The 26,205-nt window shown below is 38.7% G+C and overlaps 2 protein-coding genes across 2 annotated transcripts; one reads left to right on the forward strand and one right to left on the reverse strand.

Annotated features, from left to right (window-relative positions):
* Positions 1-1,396: 1,396 nt before the first annotated feature.
* LOC131771093 (lysine-specific demethylase 5A) lies at positions 1,397-22,001 on the reverse strand. The gene is made up of 29 exons (XM_059086845.2): positions 21,765-22,001; positions 21,583-21,660; positions 21,241-21,300; positions 21,022-21,084; positions 18,915-18,983; positions 18,507-18,623; positions 17,027-17,140; positions 16,334-16,460; positions 15,146-15,420; positions 14,318-14,476; positions 13,702-13,821; positions 13,320-13,382; positions 13,081-13,170; positions 12,336-12,428; positions 11,851-11,939; positions 11,225-11,507; positions 10,244-10,438; positions 9,858-9,975; positions 9,468-9,534; positions 9,028-9,149; positions 8,427-8,577; positions 7,791-7,908; positions 7,101-7,247; positions 6,881-7,001; positions 6,663-6,750; positions 6,274-6,412; positions 5,487-5,666; positions 4,006-4,968; positions 1,397-3,378 (listed from the first exon to the last, which is right to left on the reverse strand). The coding sequence occupies exons 1-29, from the start codon at positions 21,918-21,920 to the stop codon at positions 2,662-2,664; spliced, it is 5,082 nt and encodes a 1,693-aa protein (XP_058942828.2). The 5' UTR covers positions 21,921-22,001; the 3' UTR covers positions 1,397-2,661.
* A 1,371-nt stretch (positions 22,002-23,372) lies between these two features.
* Positions 23,373-26,200, forward strand: LOC131771095 (coiled-coil domain-containing protein 77). The gene is made up of 4 exons (XM_059086849.2): positions 23,373-23,566; positions 23,665-23,989; positions 24,358-25,076; positions 25,899-26,200. The coding sequence occupies exons 1-4, from the start codon at positions 23,375-23,377 to the stop codon at positions 26,046-26,048; spliced, it is 1,386 nt and encodes a 461-aa protein (XP_058942832.1). The 5' UTR covers positions 23,373-23,374; the 3' UTR covers positions 26,049-26,200.
* Positions 26,201-26,205: the final 5 nt, after the last annotated feature.

Consider the following 26,205-nt stretch of genomic DNA (forward strand, 5'->3'; position numbering starts at 1 on the left):
CCCTCGTACAACCCTGCCATCCAAAACGGTCAAACAAGAGCAACCAACATTTTAGCTTTGGCTACCAGGCATTAGGACTGTCGAAGAAATGTTAGGCAACCATTCTACCCGCCTAGAATGTACTGTACGGTAAGTAGCTTGAAAATAGGCGGTTAGCGAAATTTTGCAAGGCTCCGCGTGGTTGAAACCCTATCAAACCTAAAATGAATATTAAATGAGGACAAAATCTATTTGCAATGCAAATCTTACACTCCGCGAGCCTTTTTGTCATTAGGGAGTTAAAGCTGTCAGAGCCTGAGAGATGAATTTTTTCCATAAGTATTTAGCGCGCGGGTCAATTTTCTATTCTTCATGGTTAGAACTGGTACGCGCGTTGATTGGTCAATTTAGCAGGCCGTATTTCTTTGTACAGCCCGCAAACCCAGAGATATCATAAATATCTTATCAACCTCATTTTTTCGGTCAGCACTGTAAGTTACGGAACCTCGTCCTTTCTGCTCGGATTTATGGCCCGCACGCTTCACGCAGGGGCTATAAATCCTAAAGAATAAATAATAGGTCAGTATTTAGCGAGTAGGTCAATGTGTTCAACGTCTCTCATGGCGGCAGATGTCTTAAGCATAACATGTGATCACAGTGTTGAGCTGTTTGTCTTCGGAGCTTCGGGTAAGATTACGCAAATTTATATCCGAAATTTTTAGTTTCGCTACGTTCTCGTTGCAATCGCCGTTGTGGTTTGCATTTTGCTGGTGAGGATTGCTGATAAGCAGAAGAAGCGCCAGGTAAGGGCGGCATGCACGAGGCAAGCACGAGACTAGTACATGGTACGCGCAGGGTCAGACCAAGGAGAGCGCGGGACGGGGGTGAGACGCACGAGTGGAGAGGTGAAGACGTGGAAAACAATCGCTTAATAGTCTTCACGCATAATTGCGTCATTTCCAGGAAATTCAGATTTTCTAAAGCTAGAATTGCTCTGGATATGTAAGATTTAGCTAAAGCTTCTACCATAAGTATAGGGATTTGAGGGGACTAAGGAGTCAAGTCCCCTTCGCAAGCTCAACTCATCCCCAGATTTCTTTAAGACTCAGGCAACCGGCGTAAACAGGACTAGAGCGCGATGTGCAAGGGGGGCCATCACCCAATTCGTAGATCAGGAACAATCAATCGAGCAGTCTCCCCTTCTCGGCGATATCCATTGCGCGAGTCAAAAGAAAATCAGCGGGGGGGGAAAAAAAAAAAGAAAAGAAAAAAAGAACTGATGTTGGCCGATTCACTCCTAAGGTTCTGAGCAGCGCGCCGACATTGTTTTCCCGCCGAATTGTGTTTTCACTCGCGCGACGGAATTCGCCGAAAAAGAAAAACTTCTCGTAGTCTAAACACTCAGTGAACACGAAAATTGTTTTCAAACTATTCTTTTAATTCGCGCAATTTATTCACAATACTTTAAATATTATGAAAGTTGTTCGCAGCAAACGATTTGTTGAACAGGTCTACAGTGGGCAGTAAAATTCAGTGAAAAACGAGATGAATTGGAGGTGGACATGATGGCACGGGGGGAACAGACCAAACTAAATCGAATACGAGGAAACGGTTTAGAAAAATTTACAATCGATTACATCAATGCTGTGGCTATTTACAAGGCTATAAATAAGCTAAATTTTTTTTGTTATGATAAATTTTGCAACAAAGTAATGATAGTCTTGGTCCTTTTCCGAATAACCAAAGGTAATGATTTCGAAACTTGATGTTATCAACAGATTGCTGTGGAAAATTTCATTTACAACAATTAAGATAATGTTCAAATCAATGTGCCAATTTCTCACCACAAATTACATTGATTGACAAACTTTTAGTGAGAATATGACCGTTTTAACTCAGCGCAAATTCTCCAACTTGAAATGCAACAGGCTCCAAAAAGAATCTGTGAACAGATCCGAGTGAACAAAGTTGCACTGTTGCTAAGTGAAAAAATACCGTTCCTTGGTGAAGTCGCGAACGACATTTTGATAATTCATTTCAACAGCTTGAAACCAAACTACACTCAGTTACTCTCTATAGGGCCATTTTCATCGTGTATTGCTTCGTTCTGATTAGTCTTAACTACCCAAATTATATCTCTAGCCCTGTGTTTCTTTAAAAAGGTCGTAACTGTTCTTTGTTTTGGTAAGTAAATCAAGGTAATTAGATATTCAGTATATCATAAGAACAGTCAGCAGTTATAATTTTATCCAGTTGGCAAACTTGCCTCTACTTCACGCAAAATTCTCGATACACTCGAGGCCGCTTAAACTACGTCGAGCAGCTTTCTAATTGGTAGAAGGAAATCGGAAATAGATAGAATCTTCCGAAAACGACCGAGTTTTAATTAATTATTAAATTAGGCACCTTTCGGAAGTGGAAACGGTTGAAACTCTGCCAAAAACTAACGCCGCTGGTTGAGATTTGCGACGACCCTTGAAATACACAAGTTATCCTACGTGGCTGACAGAGGATAACTTCTCTCGAATAATAATGGCAAACAGTTTTATAAAAACAGCCTTACCCGGTAACACGGGCCTCGGATTTGGTCTGAAAAATTGCGACAAAAATATGCTCATCAATATTCCGTCTTTAGCTGGAGCAAGTTAAATTTAGATTTTTTCCCATCTTGAATATGTGATTTTAAACCTGAGCCGTAGATCCCGTTTCAATATCCACGACGTTGTCATCGGTTTGCATGTCTTCGTGCGCACTTTCGTCGTCCGAACACAAATCGATTGTCGTGACTGGGCGCACCGAGTCACTGTTGCCCTGGCAATTGACAGTACTTTCCGCTGGCTCTTGTTCCTGCGGTTGCGTGGTCTCCGTGCCTTCAACATCTACTATTGAGACCGGAGGTGTCGGGGAGGTCGGTGTGGTACCGTCCACGTCAACATTCTCTGATTCGGGTGACGCCCCGGGTGGGGTCCCCACTGCTGAATTAGTAGAAGAACCCCCACCCCCTCCGACACACATCCGACAGTTGTAAGAATCAATAGCTTTTGCACGCTCCGGGCTTATCTCCACGCACGCGAAATGATACCACTTCTCACAGACGTCGCACTGCACCCATCCCACTTGATCCCCCTGGGGTCGTGTGCACGTCCCGGCTGCGCATATCTCATCATCATCGTCATCGTCTTCATCGTCTTCTTCGACATCAACCATCTTTTCTTGTTTCACTTTGACAATTTTTTCTTTGTCTTTGCGGCGACGTTTCTTTGGTGTTTCTGCTGTGGCAGGAGCAGAGTTTGTTGAACTGGCATTTGATCCTCTTCTCACCGGCTTGTCTTTTTCTTCATTGTCTTTTTTCTTGCGCTTCCGTTTGACTTTCTCTTTGATGGATTTTGTCTCGAAAAGCTGCCAACAAAAGCAAGATTGCTCATTACAAAGTAAATTTCAAATTAAAACCCTATTTTGCAATCTGTCAAACAGAGGTTACAGAACGCAAACACAGTTTCTAAGTGAAATTATGTTATCTTTTTGAAACGTGGTCACTGCTAAGTAACAGACCGTCGGGCTTGCTTCCTTGAATAGCAAATGATAAAATTCAAAATGATTGCTGTCGCATGAAGACAATTTCTGATGTGTTCGGAATATCTCAGGGACATTCACAGAATTCTATCCGTTTGGTTCTCAACTAACCCTTTAAACCCTGAGTGACCAGCATCTAATTTCTCGTTACAGTACTACTGCCGTATCATTCATTAAGATCATGAGAATAAAGGAAATGATCACCAACCTAAGGAGAATTGATTATAAAACGAATTCTCCTTGTCAGTACTAAACGAATTGTAGGGAGAGGAGTGGGGAGAATATCAATACTGATGTGAAGGTGTAAAGGGCTAAGTTGCGCACAGTCGTGGTTCATTTACATTTATAGTTTTATATTGCTTTGGTAAAAAAGCCGTTGATAACGATGATTTAAATAAGGTTTGTCCCCGAAAAAATAACACTCTCTTTGAGAATTTCTTTGGAGCTGCTCACCTGTGTTTCTTGTTCCTCTTGGCTTTTCTGACTGAGCAGTATTTTCCACAGCTGTTCCGTTTCGTCAAGCGACACTTCCAAAAGATCCCCCTCCATCATCATCGTTTCGGCTTGCCGTCGTATCTCCTCCGATAAAGTCGGCCTAACTTCGGCCTGCGGACTGTTGTTCGCATCGTCCGTGACAGACACCTCACCCGAGGCGGATTTGTCGGCGTTTTCCGGTTCAGGTCCCACTTGAGCAAGACGAAGTAACGCAGCCGACGCAGACAAGTTCTCTGCACTCACTCCTTGCGGCCAGGCCGCAGATGTTCTACTGAGAAACGCGAGTAGACTCACAACATCTTCGTCTGTCAGAAAATTTCTGGCTCGATCCTGCCAGTTCATTGCTCTTTCAGTGAGAAATTGTAGCGCCTCTCCCTCAGGGAGCCGGACAGGAAGCTTCTGTAGCGATACTAACAGCGACAATATCGTTTCCAGGCGGGGTCGCCTCGACCTTGAGCAGAGCGGGCACAGATACTTGAGCTCCTTTGCCGCTTCCAGCGCAGCGGAGCCTTTGCCCATGGATTTACCACCCTGGGTACGCGGAAGGGGAACACAAGAGCCATGATACCACTCCTTACAGAGCTCACACTGTAGCATAAACCCGTCGGGTCCCCGCCGGCATGTACAGTACTGTCCGTCCATGCTTTCTCCAAGCTGTCTTCTCTTATCTTCTTCTTTCTGTCTTGCCATGTTAACTTGTCGTAATTGCCGCATGCTTTGCATCTCTTTGATTTCCGCCTCTCGGAACTCAGCGATCTGTAGAGCAGGATCCCTCCCAATGTACTCGTCCAATGCCACCAGTTCAATTATAACCTCCCGTTCTTTTTCGGTTTTTTCTTTCTCGGCTTTGTCTCTTTTTTTGTTACCACGAGTTTTGAGACAAGCTTTGTATGATCCAACGTCTTTCCGGGGTGATAAGATCTGAACAGTGAAATACAAATTGAAACAAGTAATTGAGACAAGACACCTCTATATTATACATTTAAGGAAGATATTTTTGGTTCGTAAAGTACACATCTTCGAGTACAAAGAATTTTTCAAACCACAATATTCATTTCACAGACTCAAGGTTATAATTCAAATTACCTGTGGGTTACCGAGGACTTGCTCCAAAGCTGAAAATTTTTCAATCGATCCAACAAAGCGCAGTTTTATGTACAAAATAATTTTTCAAATTTTATCCTAAGCCATGACTTTCATTTTACAGGCTCAAAGTTATAATTCAAATTACCCAGTGGGTTACCGAGGACTCGCTCCAAAACTGAAAATTTTTCGATCGATGCAACAAAGCGCAGTTCAGTTTACACGAGGTTTTAAAACTCACTGCCATTCTGAAGAAAAGCTCTAAACTTCATCCCATTTTTTAAAAAATTTTTCAGAGTCTGCGCAAACCATGAGATCAAAACGATAGTGAACACACATTAAATGATATCTCTAACCTCCAACAGAGTAGCTGAAGAATTCTTTTTGAGAAACGTCCTTGCAGCACGGTCCCTCCAGGCGCGCGCTGCAGCTACTTGGGACTCCATCTGCGGGAGCTGTTCCAGACGCACGGGAATGGGCCTACCTCTCATGACCAGGGCCTCCAGGACATCAAGGTAAGGATAATAGTCATCATTCTGTGATTAACAAAGAACTCAGCTTAGCACCTGAAAGTGCTTGTTAATCATAACATAGTAAGGCGAGTTTGTGTTGAGGCCAACTCAGTCAAACCGCCAGAATTTGTCCCTAACGCCAAGCAACCAGGAACACTGACTCTTCCTCGAAGAGAAATTTAAGTCTCGCGCAGGGTAGCCATCTACGACCACCCTCCCCTCCGCCCACAATTCAACGCAATAACACTAGTTGATAAAAGAAAACATTGTGGAAATAAGGGTAAACACCAAAAACACAACACTTTGGCTCAAACCTGGACAACTTGATTTACAATTCAGTTTACAACCCACTTAGACCACGAGCAGTCTTTGCTTTTCGGCGAAGTTTGTCCCACGAGTCAAAAACCAAATTAATTGATGATAGCAAGCCCCGGGGGAACTCTGCGAGTGAGGCGCACTTCCAGAGTTCCGCTCAGAACCTTAATTTTTCTCCAATCGCGCGGCTGACTTAGCCGAAAAGTAGGAAGTGCTCGTAGTCTACAAACCACTCTTACTCGTTGTCCGCAACACGGTTTGATCTTTCAATTCTAATATCCTTAAACGGAGCTCGACATTTTCACTACCACCATACCTGCACTTGATCAACCTTGTCAGACCATTCACGTGCTTTGCGTAGTGCTTCTTTGAGCGCACTCACGTTTGGAAGATACAGCGGGACACGTGACGCTTCTTTTACTATTGCTTCCACTGTAGTCATCACATGACGGGGCCTATAAAAAAAGAGAGTAGTGCATTTAACATGAGGTGCTTGACAAATATACATCACTAATGTGACGAACTGTGTGTGTGACAGCTGAATATAATTTTAGGACCTTCATGGGCCAGAGAGCAGTGCGTGACACTGCAGCTTATCGGGTGCGTTATTTGTTTTGATTATCACACAATATTGGCTGGCAGAATTTGGTCATTAATATACTGGATAAACAGTAAAAGTATGAGTTGGACGCTGTTTGCTCTTACCTGGCTTGAAGACAAAGTTTTGCCTTTTCTTCCCACCGTTCACCAAGAGCGACCAGACCACGAAGCTCGCTAACGGCTTTCTCAATAGCTAGGCAAAAAAAATGCCAATAAATGTTAACATTCTAGGTTTCTGTAATTCTGAAAATTTTAATCATAAAAACGCATTCAATTACAACGTATCAGTCGCTACATAGGTTACGGAAAGTTCACGAACATACCAGCTTTTTGCGGAAGTGTGTTTCCAGTCTCAAGAAGCTCTTGAAGTGTATCGAACGAAACATCTTCAGTGTTCGCTAGGGTAATGTTGACTTGTTCCAACCACTTGGCAAGTCGTAACTCCTAGAGAATAGAAGTAACCTTCATGGTCAAAGAATTCACAAGAAACAACATCGTATACGACGGCAAACCATTATGGAGCCACGCAGAATCAAGTCAAACCTGTTTGAGTTTTGGAATCTCTGGTAAGTCAACATCTAGTGTGTTTCCATTGTCCAGGAGTTGTTGAAGTCTTGTTGCATCGGTTGTGCCACTTTGAATAACCTTCTGGGCTTCACACTGGAAACTCTCCACATGTGTCATAAGTTCCTGAAGAATTGTAAAAAATCACACCATCAATGAGGTACCAACCATTCAAACTTGACGTCCTACAGATAGGTGCCACACCACTTAAAAAGTGCTAGGTTACATTACTCAAAGATTATAAAATCCATGAGTGACATCATCTAACTCTTTGAGTCTAATTATTATCGCGTTGAGCAACGGATTAAGAGTTTTAACTCTTTAGGAAATCACCACAGGTGGCACAGATGATCATTTAATTATCATAATATTCAATTAAGTTAAAACTTGGTGGCATAAATGGGGAATAAGTCATTAGTGCGCGAAAAAAAAATCGATGCAGAGCAAGGGTATTTGGAAGCTAGAACTTTGAGCTCTCCGCCATGTTGGGTCGTGAGACGCGTAACGGTTACCAACTATAAAATGTCTACGATCCAAATGGTGCCTACCAGCAAATTCTTTCATCCATATTTCTCATTTTTTATTCTAGTTTTTATACATTTTGGTTGTTATTTCCCAATTTTCCTCGGTTTGACGACACCTAGGTATAGTACAGAGTGCGCCACTTACTTGTACGAGATCTGCTTCTCTTACTACACAAGGTAAGTTCTGTAGTTGCTGCATGAAGCCTTGAAGTTCATCAAGACTTAAACGAGTGGCTGCCACGGTATCTGCGCCACCGTGGGGTCTGTGAACAAAACAATAAATGTTTATAAGCCTGCTTTGATGAAATACTTGGGCCAAATTTGAAGACTACAATTGGTAGTCATAAGCATACAACTCAAAGATCACTAGCCTGTCGCGCAGGCGTCTTATTCGGGCGACTTAACGTTACAGGTTCGCAATCGTTTATTCGATCGGCTATGTTTGAGTTAGAGTGGACAGTGGGGGAGGGGTGCGGGAAAAGGCGAGAAATAGTTTGTTTATTGCCCCACCCCACTCCCACCCTCTCCTTCCTTTTTTCCCCGTCGTTCACCCCTTGGTAAAAATTTCTCGCTCTTCCCGGACTCACACTGCTATAAAAATAAAAGATGGCAGTTAAAATTTTCACCAAGAAAAGACTGGGAACTCAGTTGTCAAAATTGGTTACTGGTGATCATAGCAGGCATGATTAACCTCTCACTATTTTCCCCCTTTCTGAATCTCCTCATCACTTCTACACCTTAAAATTGCAAAACTGAAGTTGTGGTTACAGTCGTTATTTACCTTGTCCTGTGTTTCCTACTGACTAACTGCACAGCAACGCTGGCACATCGTTCAGCTTCAGTGACAGCAGCCTTCAGCTGTTGGAACAGGTCACAATCTGGAAACTGGCTCTGTTCCGCAGTGTTCACCAGTTCCTTAAGTTCTGATACATCTGTGAATAAGCATTGAGAACAAGAGTTATCACAGCCCTTAGAGATATGACAGGAGGGAAAAAGTCATTGCCTTGATGAGTCTTTGTTTCATCAGTATTCAGAAAAATGTTTCAATCGAGCAAAAAAGTTAGCAGAGAAGTAGCAAAAGAAAGGTTCTCTAACCATATGACATACTCAAGAGGTTCTCATGCAAAGAGTGGGGTCAAGCTGACCGCGTGCTACTGGGTAGTATATCAGGTTCATGGCTGTTTCGGTTATTCTACGTCTTGTAACGTAAAGCAGTAACCCCAGTAGCAGTAACAAATAATACGAGCGGACAATTTGCTCACGGCTCGCATTTTTCAGGAGCCACGTGTGCAACTCGCAAAAAATACACCGGTATCGTTTATTAAACTATCGAATAAGGAGCATTAACTGACATGGAGGTATTCGATTCGTCACAGACATACCAACTTTAGGATCTGATGGATCTAGAGACCTCTTTACTTCAGTTGCCCAGTTATCAAAGGAATCAGCTCTTTTCTTTAGACGCAGAAGCATTGATGGCAATTCTTGCAGAGTGTATCGATATCTGTTGAGAGTGAAGATCACCATGAGTATGATCAGTTGGTAAATTGCAGTTTGGAAAACACTCATGGACTTTGAAATCCATGAACCTTTCAACGCCCAGAATTGGTTAGCATAAAACCTCTCCCTAAAAATCCATACGGTATCTAGCAACCAGGTGATGAAAATACTCAAACTTATCAGATAGAAGTTTCTATCTCGATCTAACACCATTTTCTTGATACCCATTAACAAGGAAATGTGTAGCACCTAGAGGGGAGAGTTGGGAATTAGATCTTGGGAGTTTAAGGGGTACAGATGAAGTGGAGATTTCGAAGCAAACCTTAAGCTCTTGTCGGAAGGTTCACAGGGGCAGATGTCTGTGATACAGTCAAGACAGACGAGTTTCCCTGAAACGAAGAGAACGAAAACATTACTTCTCTATCATGAAAGCCATGCAAAACTTGTTAAATACAATATCATCAAGTAACGTAATGATCTTAGCAAGTGGGGTGTAGTTTAAAAAACTGTAGAAAAGATGCGTGGAAAAAATTCTAGCTACGCCGAAATTCGAACCCATTCCTCCCAGATGCTAGTTGAACGCTACTGCCAGCTGAGCAACGAAGCCTCACTTTGGGAACGAGGCACTACTTCCCCTGTAGGAATCTGGTCAAAACTTGTAACGAAACGTTCTTGACAATTAAACGAATGCGCTACGATTGTAACAACTCACCCAGACTACAATGGCACTGCACTGCAGACAGGAAACAGGTTGTTTTGCACACACCACATTGTCGTTCATCGTCTGGCAACAACTCAAATGCTTCACCTCGCTCAAACTCCGAGATGCCCTGTCAAGAAAAAGTTCCAAGAAGAAAAAACTCATTTCTGAATGAAGTCTAAGGTGGTCCATTATACGAAAGCTAGTTAATATTTTAACCCCCATGAGTGACTAAGCCATAATTTCTTTTCACAGTATCAACACAAAATCAAGCAGACGAATGATGGGAATAAAGAAAAGTAACAATCAGGGGATTATTACTTGATCCAATACCAAATTCTCAGAACTAACATCATAAGAATTGTGTGGCAAATAGTAAGGAGAATTACTGAACCAACCATTTTAGCCAGCCTATGCCGCCTGTTTGCTTCCTTCTCCACAACAGCCAACATCTCATCATAGACTGCTTTGGCTAAGTCTAAATCTAACCCATCAGGATCAGCAGCCATCTTACAAACTAACTCCTCATGAGAAAATACTGGGTTTCTGCTCATCTCACGGTAGTGTTGAATACACTTGCGTCCAATCGGGAGCTGTAAAGTGAGGAAAAAAACATAAGCTGAGGACAAAAACCAATAAAAACGAAGGACTTAAGGTTATCAGTATGACAGTTACTCACTTTGAAACTAAAGAGGGGCCTTTTTTAGTATTCTGTGACACAAACATTTTTTCATGGGTTATGATTTATTACAATTTCAAAAGAAGTCTTATGACGTTCATGACCTTCTTTCTACACACAGTGGTTTCCATTAAGAAATGAATTAGTAATTATAGTAGAGGCCAAGAGTTAATTCACCATGTCTGGGTAAAAACTAACTCAGGCTGTCAAAATTTAGCTGGAGCAGTCTTTGTAGTGGCTGGAGAATTCTCCAATCTGCAATGCCTGCCAGGCTTTCTGTTCCACTAGTCCACTATTTCACGACATCACAAAAATTACCATCACAAACTTATTACTCCTTTAACCCCGAAGATGAAGAGGCTCCTAATTTTTCCCTAGAGTATCACCTTTGAATCAAATGTGAAAGTCATGACAATAAAGGAAATAACCATTCATTTAAGAAGATCCAGATTGTCAAACAAATTCTCCTTGTCATTACCATAGGAAATATAGAGAGAACAGTGTGGAGAATTTAAAAACTAATCTTTGGGTGTAAAGGATTAAGAGACATAGAGGAGATTTGCAGTGTTCAGAGAATAAACTGGAATGTTTTCCTTCACTATTTTGTCAAATACATACTTCACACCATTGGTTTGCTGATAGTAATAGAAACACATTCAGGGAGCAATACAATCACAACAAAAATATCATCAATACTTACCCAGTCTGCTGTGGCAAAATTGACAGCTTCAGCCAAATTCAGGCCATTGTTGAATCCAGCATGGTATGCTCTGGGGAATGTGATTACAAACTCCCCTGCATATTGATTAGTTCTCACCACAGGTACACCCTTCGCAGTAAGTGCATTGGGATTAATAATGGTAACGAGTTGGTGAAGAAGGTCAGGTTGAGCTTCAAAGAGTTCAGGAGCTGCTTCCTTCATAGAACGTTCAAAATCTTCAGCATTATCACCTGGTACACCATACCATGTTTTGGGCTCACCCCTTAAAAACAAACAAACAACCAAGCAAACAATTAAAATCTCGCTTATCACCCAGAAGTAAGTGAAAAGAGTTGAAAGGAATCACACTGAACTTGTGAAAGCCAAAATATTTTTCTTAGCAAAACAATAATTGCTCATCAGCTTTTCAAAATTATCAACTGAGCAAAAATTTACATATTAGATGGTCAAAGATCATTAGTTCAAATTATCTTTATTTCACATCTACAACAATGTCAGAATGTTATCTTGCTCTTGGTGTTACCTTTGTGAATTAAATAAAAACTAAAGGAAAAAGGTTTACAGCAAACATTTACTTTGCTATAAGAAAAAAACAATGTTCTAACCAGTGCATGTAATTGATTGAATAGCTCCAGTGATCTTCATTATGCCAACAGAAACTGCTGAAACACATGCCAACATATATCCAAGGAACCTGTAGGAAACACAATGGAAAGAAACCACAATCAAACAATTGATTACAAAAAATTAAATAGTGTAAAAAAAAATTTTATGGTATCAACTCTTTCACTTCCAATATCAAAATATCAATTCTCAGTACTGTACTACATACATCGATTACAATTCAATAATCCTGTGCTGATTAAGACACAATGTAAATAAAAAAATAATGCAACAAAATAATAATAATAATAATAATGATAAAAAGAAGATCAGCAATGGCAAGCCAGAAGTTCCAGCTGCCAGGAAGTTGATCAGATGGATCTAACTTCTAAACTTAACAAACTTCAGCATAACATTTTCAGACAATGTATATGTAAATGCAAGCCACATTTTTTGTTTTTATAAGATTTAGTTGTCAATAACAAACCTTCATTCCTGATATATCAGCACTGATGTGGGACAACACTGATCTTTCCAGATTTGCAAGGTTATTGAGGTTCCAACCAGATTTGGCATAAAACTGAAAAACATCCACACAAAGATATAAGAAAATTAATAAAATCAATGCCCTCAGCAAAGAAACCTTTAAACTCTATGATACTGCTAATGTTGTTTTACCAGCTGAGTTAATAATTTACATTGGCTGTTGTGAAGAGTTTCTAAAGCTGGTGTCTCAAGTGTCAGCCCTTTACCTTTGTTCAAGGCTAATGCTGGAAACGCCAGCTTAGCAAATCTTTATGGTAGCCAATTTATATTTTCAACTCATTTGATGAAATCAAATAACTGTGTAATACCCCCTCCCACCAAAGCAGCACTACAGATTCCCTAAAACAACCAAAGAAATCATACATGGCATCAACAGAACCACATAACATAATAGAAACTCTTCCAAACTAAAACTAGCTATCAATTAGGCAACTTCAATCATACTTACCTGAATTACATGTATGTTTATCCCATGAACACAAAGCAGTTACAGTTCATAACTTGCCTTCACATGTCCTTTAATTTATACCCAAGATAACAATTAATCTAAAACACACAAGCACCCTGGCTAAATACAAGCATGCACAGAGTACACACTGTTCTTGTGAATAACTTGAACCATGCTGTATAAATATTTTCAGAGCACTTTTAAGGATGATAATATGAGAAAAAATTGAAGCCCTTACTTCCTCTTCATTGGTGACAGCATTAAATTTGGTTGGGAATCCACTGCCATGCGTTGCTGTATGCAGATCAGCACCATATTCAACTGTCACCTAAGGATATAATCAGGCAAACTGATTAATCTACAGTGGTGAGGATTTGAGCATTTTTCTGTGGTGTTTCTTTGATGCCACTAGAGATTGGTTGATGTCAAGATAAAATGAATCTAAAGAACATTTATTGTTTAGATGAACTAACTTACATCTTCATCCATTGTCGATACTAGCCTCCAGAACTCTTTCTCTACCACTTCAGTAGGTACTTGCTGAAAAAAATGCAAGAAAAAAAATTAAAAATTTACAACCTGCTTCATTTAGTAAAATGAAACAAAATGCACTAGTCTACACTTGGTATAATATAACACAGCCTTCAATGCATGTCCCTTCTGAAACTTTCATTTCTCATGATAATTGGTGAAAATTTCCCCATATTATCATAGGCCACAAGATATTCATAGACAGTTGATCATGCCTTGGTAGGAAGGTTACATCTCAGACAAAACAGATTACAAGTTTTTCTATGTATTCATGCAAAAATGTGCACATTACTATCAAGCATTTCTAGGAAGGGGAAACAAGAAATACCTCAGGTGGGAGTTTAAAGTACTCTTTCTTGAAATTATCTGCCATTTCTCCAAATGATTGCAATGTGTACTCTCTTTTAGCTTGCTCAAAGCCAAAGGCCTCCTGTGGCTTCTTGCACTCCTAGAGACAAGAAAGATTTAACAAAATTACTTTGAATAATCAAATAGTTGTAAAAAAATACATATATTCAGAAAATTATTCTGTAAGCCAAGCTGGTCAATCGAGCTGTCAGCAAAGACAGCAGCCAGCCAGTCACATAAATGAGCCCTTAAGTCAATCAGTCTTCTAGTAAGTCAGTCTGTCTACCACCTGGCCAGCTAAATCAGTTATTCAGTCAGTCAGTCAGTCTGTTGGTCAGTCTGTTGGTCAGTCAGTCAGTCAGTCACTCAGTCTATCTGACTCTCGGCCAACCAGCCAGCTAAACCAGACATTCAGTTTGTCTGTCTGTCTGTCTGTCTGTCGGTCAGCTAGCTGGCTAGCCAACTAAATCAGTCACTTAGTCAGTCAGCCAACCAGCTTGACAGTCAATAAATGGTGGTTATATAATATTTAAAAGAACATTTGGAACAACATCTAAAACATCACACAAGAAAAATGATGAATTCTCCATTCTTACCTCTGCCACACATCTGGGGCATCTCCAGTCTCCCCGTGGAACAGATGTCAAGGGCGGGATAAGACAATATGTGTGGTAGCTGTCGTCACAGCCATCACATAGCAACATGCTTTCTTCAGAATCACCTCGACTGCATACTTGACAAAGGTACTCATCAGGCTAGACAAACAGAAAAATTTTAAATGACTACATCATTGCTGAGTACAATTTGGGAAATTAACCCACTTTTGTTACCAAAATTAACAATATTCAAGGCTTCATATTTTGCATCATTGTTAAATGTGCCAGCCAGTCATGTAAACCATTTAAGTCTTCAAGCCAGAAAAAACTTCAACTACATGTATGACCTAATTATTTAGAATCAGCAGTTTGTGAAATAACTGGAGAAATCAATATGCAGTCTTTAGTTTTAAATAGGTGAAGAATGCATTGATTGTGTACTCCAGTTAAAGTGATGGAGAAAAATCTTAAGATATCCAAAAGCTAAATTTTATCCCTTTAGTCCATGTAATTAGCCTATAGACAAATGAAAATGGTGACTTCAGAAACATTTGAATTCCAATGGCTGGGTTGTAGCTGAAAAAATTAGGTTAGTGGATGAAATCTTAATTGAGGTGGCTCAAAGATTACAATGCTATTGAACAATTCTAAGTGCATAACCTCAGAGTTGCTTATTGTGCTTTTGAGCAATTGCCAGCCAAAAATCCAGCCTGCAAATTTTTCAGGCAGCCAGTACTTAGCAACAACCCTGAAAGGGAGAAACACTTTTGTGTCCTAGCATTAAAAATTCTAAGTGTATTTTTACTCCTTAGTAGCAGCTACACCTACCAAAAGAAGCTGAGAATTTGAATAAATGTTTTTCCTGCTGGCTTGTCTTACAGGTCTTCTCCTTGTCAACTCTGGTTCCTTCTGCATTAAATTTTCCAGTTTAACTTTAACACTTTGTTTCTGTCTTGCCACTCTTTGTTTACCAGGGGATGGTGTAGAATCACCATTCATCTTGGTTTTACGAGGAGATGGTTCTGTTTTCTCTTTCTCTCTCTCTTTCTCCTTCTCTTCCCTACTGCTTGTGATCTCAATCATCACTGGGCTGTCTAGAAGTCCTAAGAGTTGAAAAAATTATGTTTGTAAGTGACTGCTATAAATATGAAATAGCAGTAGTGAATTCTCTACAAAGTTTCTCAAACTACAGTTCAAGCAGCTAAGGTTGATTTGTGTAATTGTTTATCCCAGTAACACATGCGAGAGGGATCATAACTGTGTTACAACAATAGAAACAAAAGTGACTCATTACTATTAAGCTCTTGAATGATGTTTCCAAAGGGTCTTGATATCAGCAGGCAAGTCAAGAATTTAAAGAAAGCAACAACACTTTTGTGTTTGTAAGACATGTTTTGAAAGAAACGTCTGTCATCTTCAGTTGACAGACTGAAGTCAAGTCAAGTCAAGAATTTAAAGAAAGCAACAACACTTTTGAGTTTGTAAGACATGTTTCGACAGAAACGTCTGTCATCTTCAGTTGACAGACTGAAGTCAAGTCAAGTCAAGAATTTAAAGAAAGCGACAACACTTTTGAGTTTGTAAGACGTGATTCGACAGGAATGTCTGTCATCTCCAGTTGACAGACTGAATTCAAGTCAGTAAGCTCTTGAAAATTTCAAAGGTTCTATGTAACACTTAATTACAGCTAGCTTGTAGAGAGCTATACTGTGTTTTAATTTGTAAAATCACAGCTGCATAGCTTTATACAATGTGTAAGATGCCTCTCCACTCCAATGAACTTAAATCTCGTATGAGGAATCTCAGGGAACAAGCATGTTAATGTGGAGGATTCAAAAGGTGCCTTTCTGAGTTGTGAATAGCAGATTGCAATTTTTTTGCTTGAAATAGCTTGTTGGACTTTGAACTTCAAAGTCAACAAGGCCAAATTAATAGTTACATAATTATATAAAAAGTCCATGCAAAATTTCCTACAAGTTTGAAGATCTATACTTTGGCATTTGGCTAGATACATACCTTCTTTTATATTCACTTCTTGTTTTGGTAACAAGGTTCCCTTTGTTACACCAGCCATTTTGGGCCCTGGAGCAAGAAACTGCAGTTTCTTTAGCTCAGGGTTGTTTTCAAAGTCTACTGAATCAAGCTTTAAACACCAAAGTGAAACAGAATAAATCAGTGATTAGAAAGTGATGGCAAGAAGAACATTCAAGTCAGCATAAACATGGAAGCCTCAGGAACTTTTCACTGTAAGGCTTTAAATTCAACTCTTTTAGAATTTGCCTACTGAATTACAGAAATATCTAATGAAAATGTTTATCTTATCTGTAGGAGTGTCTAGCTTCTAATTTTTCCTTAAAATATCACCCCCAAATCACATGCTACGGTCACAAGAATAAAGAAAATGATTGGCAATCTAAGATTAGCTTTGATTGCTAAACAGATTACCCTTGTCAGTGTCGAAGGAGATGTAGAGAGAATGTTGATACTGATGTTGGGGTGTAAAGGGTTCTGTAAATAAAAACGTCACAGCTTAATTAATGCCTAACCACTGAACACCAGTTGATTTCAATGAAATTTTGTGACTTTGTGGCCAAAACATTTCCCCACTTGCCATGGCCACCAAATTAGTAGTGACTTGACTACAAGCACTACCATGACAGCTATAAACAACATGGGTTGAGATCTAAGTAAAACATACAGCTTACACACCTCTTCAGCTTTTACAACCTTCTTTGATCTTCGGGACATTTGGTAGTTAGTATTAACAACACCACCATTTGGAGCAAATTCTTTGTCTTTCTCATCTTTCTTGGCATCAGCACTCTATATGAGAGAAAAGGGTGTATTGACAAAAATATTTAAAACAATGGCACCATTCTTTTATTGCCTTAAGTTGAAGCACATTTACTAAAAAAAGGACCAATTAACTACTGCAAGACTTTTGTTCACATTAACCACTCATCAGTCCCAAAAATAACTAGATTCAAAGAATGGTGGTATTTTACACAGCACAAGACAACAATAAATAAAACAAATGAAACCCGAAACACACAGACAGATAAACAAACCACTCAGACAGAGTCACAGACAAACAGAAACACAATTGTTCACTTCAAAATTAACATAAATAATTAAAAAAAAAACAGTGACAACAATCAATGTAAAGTATGTCATTGACATGTTTTCAACAGTCTACAAGAGGGATAACTCTTGATAAAACCAAACAACTAATAGGTTGTTAGAAAAACCCATAATCTTAATTCAGCAGTATGTATTACACGACTTCCATCCTTAAAGGATCTTTAATAAACTTTTAACCCTTAAGAGTGATAAACAGTTTCTCCTTAAAGTAATACACTGAAATTTAACATTAAGGTCATGAGAATGAAGGAATTTATCACAAACTTAAGAGGCTCTTGATTGTTAGACAAATTCTCCTTCTATGCAACATGGGAAATGTATGGAAAACAGTATGGAGAACTTGTAAACTAATCTTAGGGTGTAGGGGTTAATCTTGCTTCTTCTTCTAATCCAGTTTTTAATTGGGTTTTCTTTTAAGAGATCTCACAGCTGCAACTTCTAAATATAGAAATATGTATACTGTATATATCTCAGAGAGACAGAAAGGCCAAGAATATCATGCAAGATCAGTGATCTCCCTTCTTTTACAAACACATGAAACAAATTTTCAAACCAGTAGGGCAATATCTTTTATCTACCTGATAATTTTAAAGAATTCCAAGCTATTTTAGTTACCCCATAACAGGAGAACACTACAATATGTCCCAAAAGATGGTGAAAAGAGAGATTGATGAGTACCAGCAGAGATTCAGAAGCTGGGCTGGAGCAGCCATGCTTTTAACCCTCTCACTCCTAGATCAAATTTGTAATTTTCCTTACTGTCAACATTACAATTCTTACAATGTTAGTTTGGAGAATTTAGTATTGGATCAACTAATTATCCCCAAATTGATATTTTTCTTTATTCTCGTCACTTATCTGGTAGATATTGTATTGATAATGTAAGGAGATATTATGTCTTAGTCACTCATGGGAGTGAAAGGGTTAAAGAGCAGAGAAGCCTAAAGCCAAAGGGAACTTGGCCCTATTTCCACAGGGGACAGAATGGAATGATGATGATGATGATGATGATATTGTATTGCTCCAGTAAATGAAAAACTTAACTGACCCCTGGCTGAGGATCCCCAGTGAATGCTCCTGCTTGAAAAATATCATATGGGTAAAGGTACTTTTCATAATTCATCCTCAGTAGAGATGGAGCTGACTTTCCAAGGAGATAACCCATCTGTGGAAACAATCAACAACAGCTTATCAATAAAATTTAAATAAAACTGCCTGAGTTGCTCATGGAAAAGAACACATCATCTCTATCTTACTTCCTATCTCACCAATAAATTACAGCCTTCCTGCAAATAATCACCTTTTTCTTTCAGTAATACTGTAATACTGATATTTCTTAGTAGGCTTTCGTAAAAATGCTCTCCACAATTACAGTAGAATTATTTGAACAAACAGCTTGTAAGGCATACCATCTTGGGCTCATGTCCATAGAGGGAAAACAAATCAGTAAGCATACCTTTCTTGCCACAACAGACCACTTTTTCTTCCTTGTAACATATTCAAATCCTCCCTCTTCACTTACAGTCTACAAAAGAAAGTTTTCTTCAACACTCAAACAGACAATAAACTATTAGGTCTGATTCCTTAAAATTAAGGTTGAGCCATTGTATAACAAAACTGTGTCCTAAACAATCCTCAATTAAACTGAACCCTTTACCTAAACATTTATATTTATGAACAGTGGAAGGACTTATTTATTGGAATCAACCCTCTTAGAGAGAAAGCCTGAGGCCCACTGATTGTGGAAGACCATGGTTTAGGTTAGCCTTCCTGTAAATAACCAGTCCTTAATAGTTCAGTATCATTTATTTACAGTACCCTTTACTCTCATATGAGCAAACAGTCTTTGTTACATTGGATGTTCAGTTTCCCATATTAGACAAACTCAAGAAATGCATGGATCAAAGTGACTTTACATGCATTATCAACTTCTCCCTGTGTATCACAAGGCAAACCAAGGTAATTTGAGTGGAGAATTTAGCAGTCTATCAGAACTTGCTTCAGATTTTTCCACTGCATGTATAGATAATACAAAAGAAACTATATTCTGAAAATGTTCACATGTTTGAATACATTTTCGATAATGATTCAGTACATTATCTAAACACATCCCATGGTATGATCACAGGCAACAAATGGTCAACCCAGAGCATATTCAAATCTAGCCACTTGTATAACCATTACTAACCAGGAAATAACCTGCTTATAAGACCAGTCTAAACATCAGTTCTGACAACAACATTTGTGTTTAAATAATAGCTAAAACAAAGTTGATTTGATCAAAGTGTTTGGGTCAATAAAATACATCTAAACATTTGATTTCTGGACAAAATGAATAACAGATAAGGTGACTGTTGATACACTTTCCATTGTACCAAACAATTTGATTCACACCAAATAATATAGCAAACACTCCTTAAGTGATTAAAAATGTTTGCTAAACAAGAGAAAGCAGACATAGTAATATCACAAGAAATTTTCCATCAAAATCCAAGACATTTCCATTTTGGTCATTTCGAATCTTTCAGCATAATTTGTATAAAAATATTACCTATCATCCTCACATGCAGCAAAGCAATTATATTAAAACACAACCATAGGATGTTGATCAAAACAGTTAGCTCATTGACACACTTAACAAAAAGAAGCACTCTTAGACCAAGGCATGGTTTCAGGTTTTGAAGACAGTGTCACACAAAAACAGTTAAACAAGGAGTTGGCAAAGGTGCAAAGATTTCCCTTTGACTGATAGGAATCAGTGAGTTTCTTGATCAAGAACATTTCAAAACTGCATTAGAATTACCTAACATTCCATAAATGGTTTTAACACAAAGTGATTTCTATAATTGTGATATAATTGAAAGAGCTGGATGAGAATTTATAGCAAAAAACTATGCATTTGTCATTAACAATGCTTTTAGTTTCCAGTTGTTGTTTGGTATGATAACTTCCTTTCTTCCAGTCTCAACCCAACTGAAAATGGATCTCTTTAAAACTCTGATTGCCTGACCAACATGCTACAAACTCTGCTTAATCCCCTTCAACGAATATTCACTGATGACAAATGTTATGTCATCCTAAATACGTAAACAAGCTGAAAACATTTCACTAAAACCAAATATTTCCTTGTGATGAAGGAACAATATGGCCAACTAGAAATTACCAACATATGGTCATGATTTTAAGCAGAAATGCTTGAAATTTTCAGAGAAGTGTTGTAGAACACACCCTTCCGTAGTTGGTACCTGGCTTTAAAACATGGCTACCAAAGGGATCGCTATCTTGCGTTTCGTGATGAAACAAAGAAATTTGATAAGAAGACTGGAAATTATGAAAGATTTACTAAGGCAAAGGAGACCAAGAAGTCTATACCCCCATTTAACGAATTATCGCTGAGATCGTCTTTCCTGGTCATGAAGGGTACAAACTTCCTGGAACAAGCCGAGCGGTGCTTGAGTGATCTAAACTTTTAAGGAGATGTAATAATTAAGGCTCCACGTTGCTTACACAGCAACTGGTTCATCAAAGACTTCGTAACGAAATATCTCCCCTAGTTTATTTACCTTATGAAGACGAAAGAGATCCAAACTTTTCCTTTCAACCGTTGGTATTTTAAAAGTTGTGCCCTACAAAACGAATCATTAAAATGGAGGAACCAGTTAGAGCGCTGAAAATTTGTTAAGAATAAGAGATGAGTTGTAAACATGGCTGCCATCGATCTTAAGGTTTCAAAGTTATGAATTTCTCATATACAAGATGGGTAACTCGTGATGTATATTTACCTGAAGTTCCCAGAATTTCGCGAGGCTATCCAAAAAGTTTAGTTTCACCCTTGTTCTCGCCTATATAAACAAAGTATCAGCTATAAACGATGATCGGTTTGGGAAAAAAAAGAAAATTGTGATGGGAGGGACACATGGTTGATTACAGCCTATAGTATAAGATTATTGATAAAACTCCGATCTTCATCAAAGAAAAGAACGTGCATCAACTTTTTCAGATGGAGCAGAATGTACAAATGAAGAATAGAGGCTACTTTATGGGTCGTTATGAGTTAAATAAAACGTTTTGTTACAAATAATATCCAATGGATTTCTTGAAAAAGACGAACAACTATGTGTTACCTCAAGTTCATTGAGACGCTGAACCCTCGGCGTAAATCTAAAAGTTTCCACATCTACTGAAAACGGAGGCTGCCATTCCTACAATTAAACATTGAAATTTGTTTTAAGTCCTCTCTTTCCCGAAATAATGCCTTCACCTGAGATAAATAAAACTTGGTAATCGAAAAAAGAATATTTCTAACCGGGGGAGGCCGGACTTTGCAGATGCCAGTTCTCTCCGCGTAAGGCCTTATCTTTGCAATATACGCCAAAGGGTCCTGGAATTCCTCTTCAGTTGGTTCGAAAACTGGGGCCTCTGGAGGTGGAGTGAAAACGAACTCTTCCCCTTCTTCCTCCATGGCTGTTGTTGAGTCAGGACAGGACCAGCCATTTCAAAACAAAGGACTCACATTTCTTACAAACCAACGCCATTTTTAAAATCGACTAATCATCTCATCTGACTGACGGCTACTGTGTCTTTATATAATAAAAGTCACATGACCAACTTTCCTAGTTGTGATTGGCTCTGTGGTTTTTTATGACGTTGAGTTCCGTTGAAATGGAACGGGATCCGACACATAAAAAACTCAAATTAACGTTAGTAAACAAAACATTTATGTAACAGGAATATTTTCTATAGACACAACTAAAGCCATATGGGAATTTATTAATCGGCTGTGGTTTAACGTTTCTGTTAATCAAGGAGAAGGGTAATTTTCGTGACCTCCCTGTGAAAACGCACGTTTCCTGTCAATGATATAACTTGAATACTAATTTCACGTGATTCATGTTGCCACAAGTTTCAGGTCAGTTTATGCTCGATTTGATCACGGGAATAATAATGATAATGATGATAATGATAATGATGATGATGATGATAATAGGAATAATAATAATAATAATAATAATAATAATAATATTAATAATAATAAAAACAATAATGATAAAAAGAACACCAGCCAACTGACTGTGATTGAAGTTATAATAATGATAATAATAGTAATAATAATAATAATAATAATAATAATAATAATTAGTACTCGAGTGGTGTACAGATCAAACAATTAGATATTCATAAATGACGAGTTTCGGAAATGCACGCCAACTGTAGTTCTCAGCCTAATTAACAAACAAGTCTAAAACTTAACTAAACTTTCCCACTCTTGCTCAACAACGTAGAATATTACTAGATTCACTGACCTCATTTCTGAATATTGGACAAGTTCTTGTAACTCGTATGACAAACGTGACTCTGGACGAAAAGTTCTCAAGGTTCTGTCTATCATCATCACAGCCAGCGTATAAGAGAGCGTCTTGTTCCTGTTTTAATTTACTATCATAACTCTTCACAATTTTTTCATCTAAATAATATTCAGTTTATTTTTCTTCACAATTTTTTGTTCTTTTTCTCTTCTCTATTCTTCTTTCTGTTTTTATTTTTCTTTCTCTTCTATTTGACTTTCAAAGGATCTTTAAACGCCTTACTCAGCGCGGAAGCACCCATACCGGAAATAGCCGTTTACAGGGCTCCTGTTGTTTAGAGGAAAGTGGAGGAGGCAGCTGTGTTCGATGTGGTACAAAGCTACTAAATTGAGAACAACTAGAAATTATTACCTTTCCTGAAGGCTTTCCATGGTGTTTGCCTTCAAGCCAGACAACATCTCTTTTCATCAACAGTTTCATTTTCTCAGTATTTCCTGTTTTTTCGCTTTTTTTTTTTTTGTTTTTCATGAATTTTCTTTTCATTTTCGCGCCCGTCATAGTCAAAATCAGCGGTTTTCCACTCGAAAGTTCGTTTTCCGCCAGTTTTAAAATGGCGACCAACTCACCGGAAACTAACAAGCGACGGGAATCTCCTTTGCCAACGGTAAACGAAAGGTTGGGGCATCTAAAGCCTTCCAGAGAGCTACTAGAATACTACAGAAGAAAAATTGCAGAATATGATGGTGAATATGAAGAGATGGTGAGGAAACTGGAACTGTATAAGTGCACGTATGAAGAACAGGTAAAATGAAGTTGTGTTGTTGTTGAGGCAAAGAGATCACTAATCTTAATCAATATATCGATGGACGCCGACCTAGATTTTTTTTAAAATTTCCGTAGCATAAGACGCAGTGGGAACTACGACAACGTGAAGAAGAGATAGCCGAGTTGCAAAAGGCGCTTAGCGACATGCAAGTTTACTTATTCCAAGAAAGAGAACATGTCTTACGGTTGTACGCCGAAAACGACCGCCTGAAAATTCGCGAACTCGAAGATCGCAAAAAGATACAGCATTTATTGAGCCTGTCAAAGGCGACTGTACCTGAAATTACTTACTTTCATCACCAGCCACCAGCGAAGGCTATTGTCGCGCAACATAAACCGAGAGACAAAGAGAGCGGGAGAAGGCCACTCCCTGGACGTGGCCCCGGGGGACATAAAAGAGGTAATAATGAGATATTTCCTTATCTAATCCATTTCTGTTGTAGAGATTTCAATGAAAGAAGGTTACTCGTAGTCTGTCACTTTCTACAACGCTTCTTGCTACCATATGTTTAAGATTTGTGTGGCCCTCTTGAATCATCCGAGAAATTTTGGGGAGAGGATGGTGATTCTCCCTTAGATCTTTTCTAAGTAAATTGAAGGCTTTTCTTCTGGAAAGGTTCATTTTTGGGTCAAAGTAGTCTTTCCCATCATCACAAGCCACTCTTAGGAGAAAAAAAAAGAGAATTCCCTCAAGAATTGTCATGGGAGAATTTGGATCAGGATCACTTGTTGATATATTTGGTTATTCATTTGGCTGTCTTATTTTAGACTCCACTGGAAATTATCGTCCAGCCAGAAGTACCGCTGAAGCTGATGAAAACCAGACCCTTTTGCTTCAAATAGAATCCTTGCAGGCTCAACTTGAGGAACAGACAAAGCTAGCAAAAGAACAGGTGGATGCCTTGTTAGAAGATCGCCGAGTACATATGGAAGAACAACAGGCACAGAGGGAGAGAGATTCAGACAAAATCAAAACAATGCAGGAAAAGTTGCGGAAAACACAGGATCTTCTTTATGATAGTACTAAGGATTTCCTAGAGCTGAAATATGAAATAAGAGCCAAGGAGAGACACTGGATGGTTGATAGAGACAGATTAGCTCAGGAGATTGACCACCTGAGAGAACAACTTGATGTGAGTGGTGTTAGTGTGTTAGAAGTATCAGGAGAGGTAATGGAGCCACGTCAAGCGCAATTGGTTGCAGTCCAGTCACTAAGACATCAACTTGAACAGACGCAGAAACTTGCAGAAATGTATAGGGAGCAATGTATAGGCCTTGAAGATGAGTTGGCAAGAATACGAGAGAAGACTGATGTTAGTGAAGACATTTTCAAGGAGCGCTCTGAGAAGATGAGCAAGAGATTGGCATTGATGAATTCCAGATATGAAAACCTTGAGAAAAGAAGAGCCATGGAAGTTGAAGGGTTCAAAACTGATATTAAAATGCTAAGAGACAAGCTGAAGAATGTTGAGAAGCAGCTTTATAAGGTAAGAAAAAATGTTTTACCATACATTGTAAAGTGTGATTGGACATTGCTGGAAATCTTGCTTTTTAAAATGCCAAAATGTGTTAAAAACAAAAATAGGCATGTGAGGAGTAGTCAAGTGTATCCCTGACTTCTTACCACATTTTGATACCAGCTGTGCTCTATTACTGAACAGACCCATGGCAACATAGAATCTATATAATTAACCCTTTGACTCTAAGATCAAATTTCTTATTCTCCCTACTGTCAACCATACAATTCTTATAATGTTACTTTGGAGAATTTAGTATTAGATCAACTAATTATCCCCAAATTGGTATTTTTCTTTACTCTCATCACTTATCTGGTTGATATTGTATTGGTATTGTAAGGAGAAATTCTGTCTTGGTCACCCATGGGAGCTAAAGGGTTAATATGATAATGGTGTTGTCATTTATGTGTCTTTCCTCCAATAGATCATAAGTATTAACTAATCATAGCATAGCTCAGCTTATCATATGCTAGATCATGCAACTTAACAACCTGGGACGGTTTTTCAAAAGCTGGGCTAAGCTCACCCAGGGTTGGTGTGAAATTTTATTCCAAGTCTGAAGGCTTTAAAAGAAAATTCATTTTAAATCTTTTTGTCTGCAATTTGGAGATTGGATGTTCCAAACAGAACTGGGAAAATTTTCCCAAAAAGGCTCTTGAACAGAGAAATACAGAAATCTGGATTCAAATTTAACCCTGTGTTAGTGCTAATCAGCCTCGAAACAATTGGACCTGTGCCTTAGACTTGAGTTCTGTTGTTAACATTAAACCATTTTGGTCTGTTCATCTCTAGGTTACAGTTTCCATGGGAGATGATTACGATGAACAAGTACTTAAAAATGTGCGAAAAACAGCAGGACGATCAAAGAAACTTGTTGGTGAACTTCACAATCTTAAAGCTAAGATTTATTCTTTGGAAAATGACATAAGGCATATGGGTTGAAAAGCATGAACAAGAGATGACAATTTTCCACTGTCTAGCTAAGTTTTATTTCTAGCTTCACATTTAGACACCATTTCATCAAGCATTTAGTAATCCATGTAATATATATATTTTAATATCTTTTGAATTAGTTTTTTTTAGTATCAATGTTGCATTT

This window comes from Pocillopora verrucosa, chromosome 11 (genome assembly GCF_036669915.1).
Source record: "Pocillopora verrucosa isolate sample1 chromosome 11, ASM3666991v2, whole genome shotgun sequence".
NCBI lineage: Eukaryota > Metazoa > Cnidaria > Anthozoa > Scleractinia > Pocilloporidae > Pocillopora > Pocillopora verrucosa.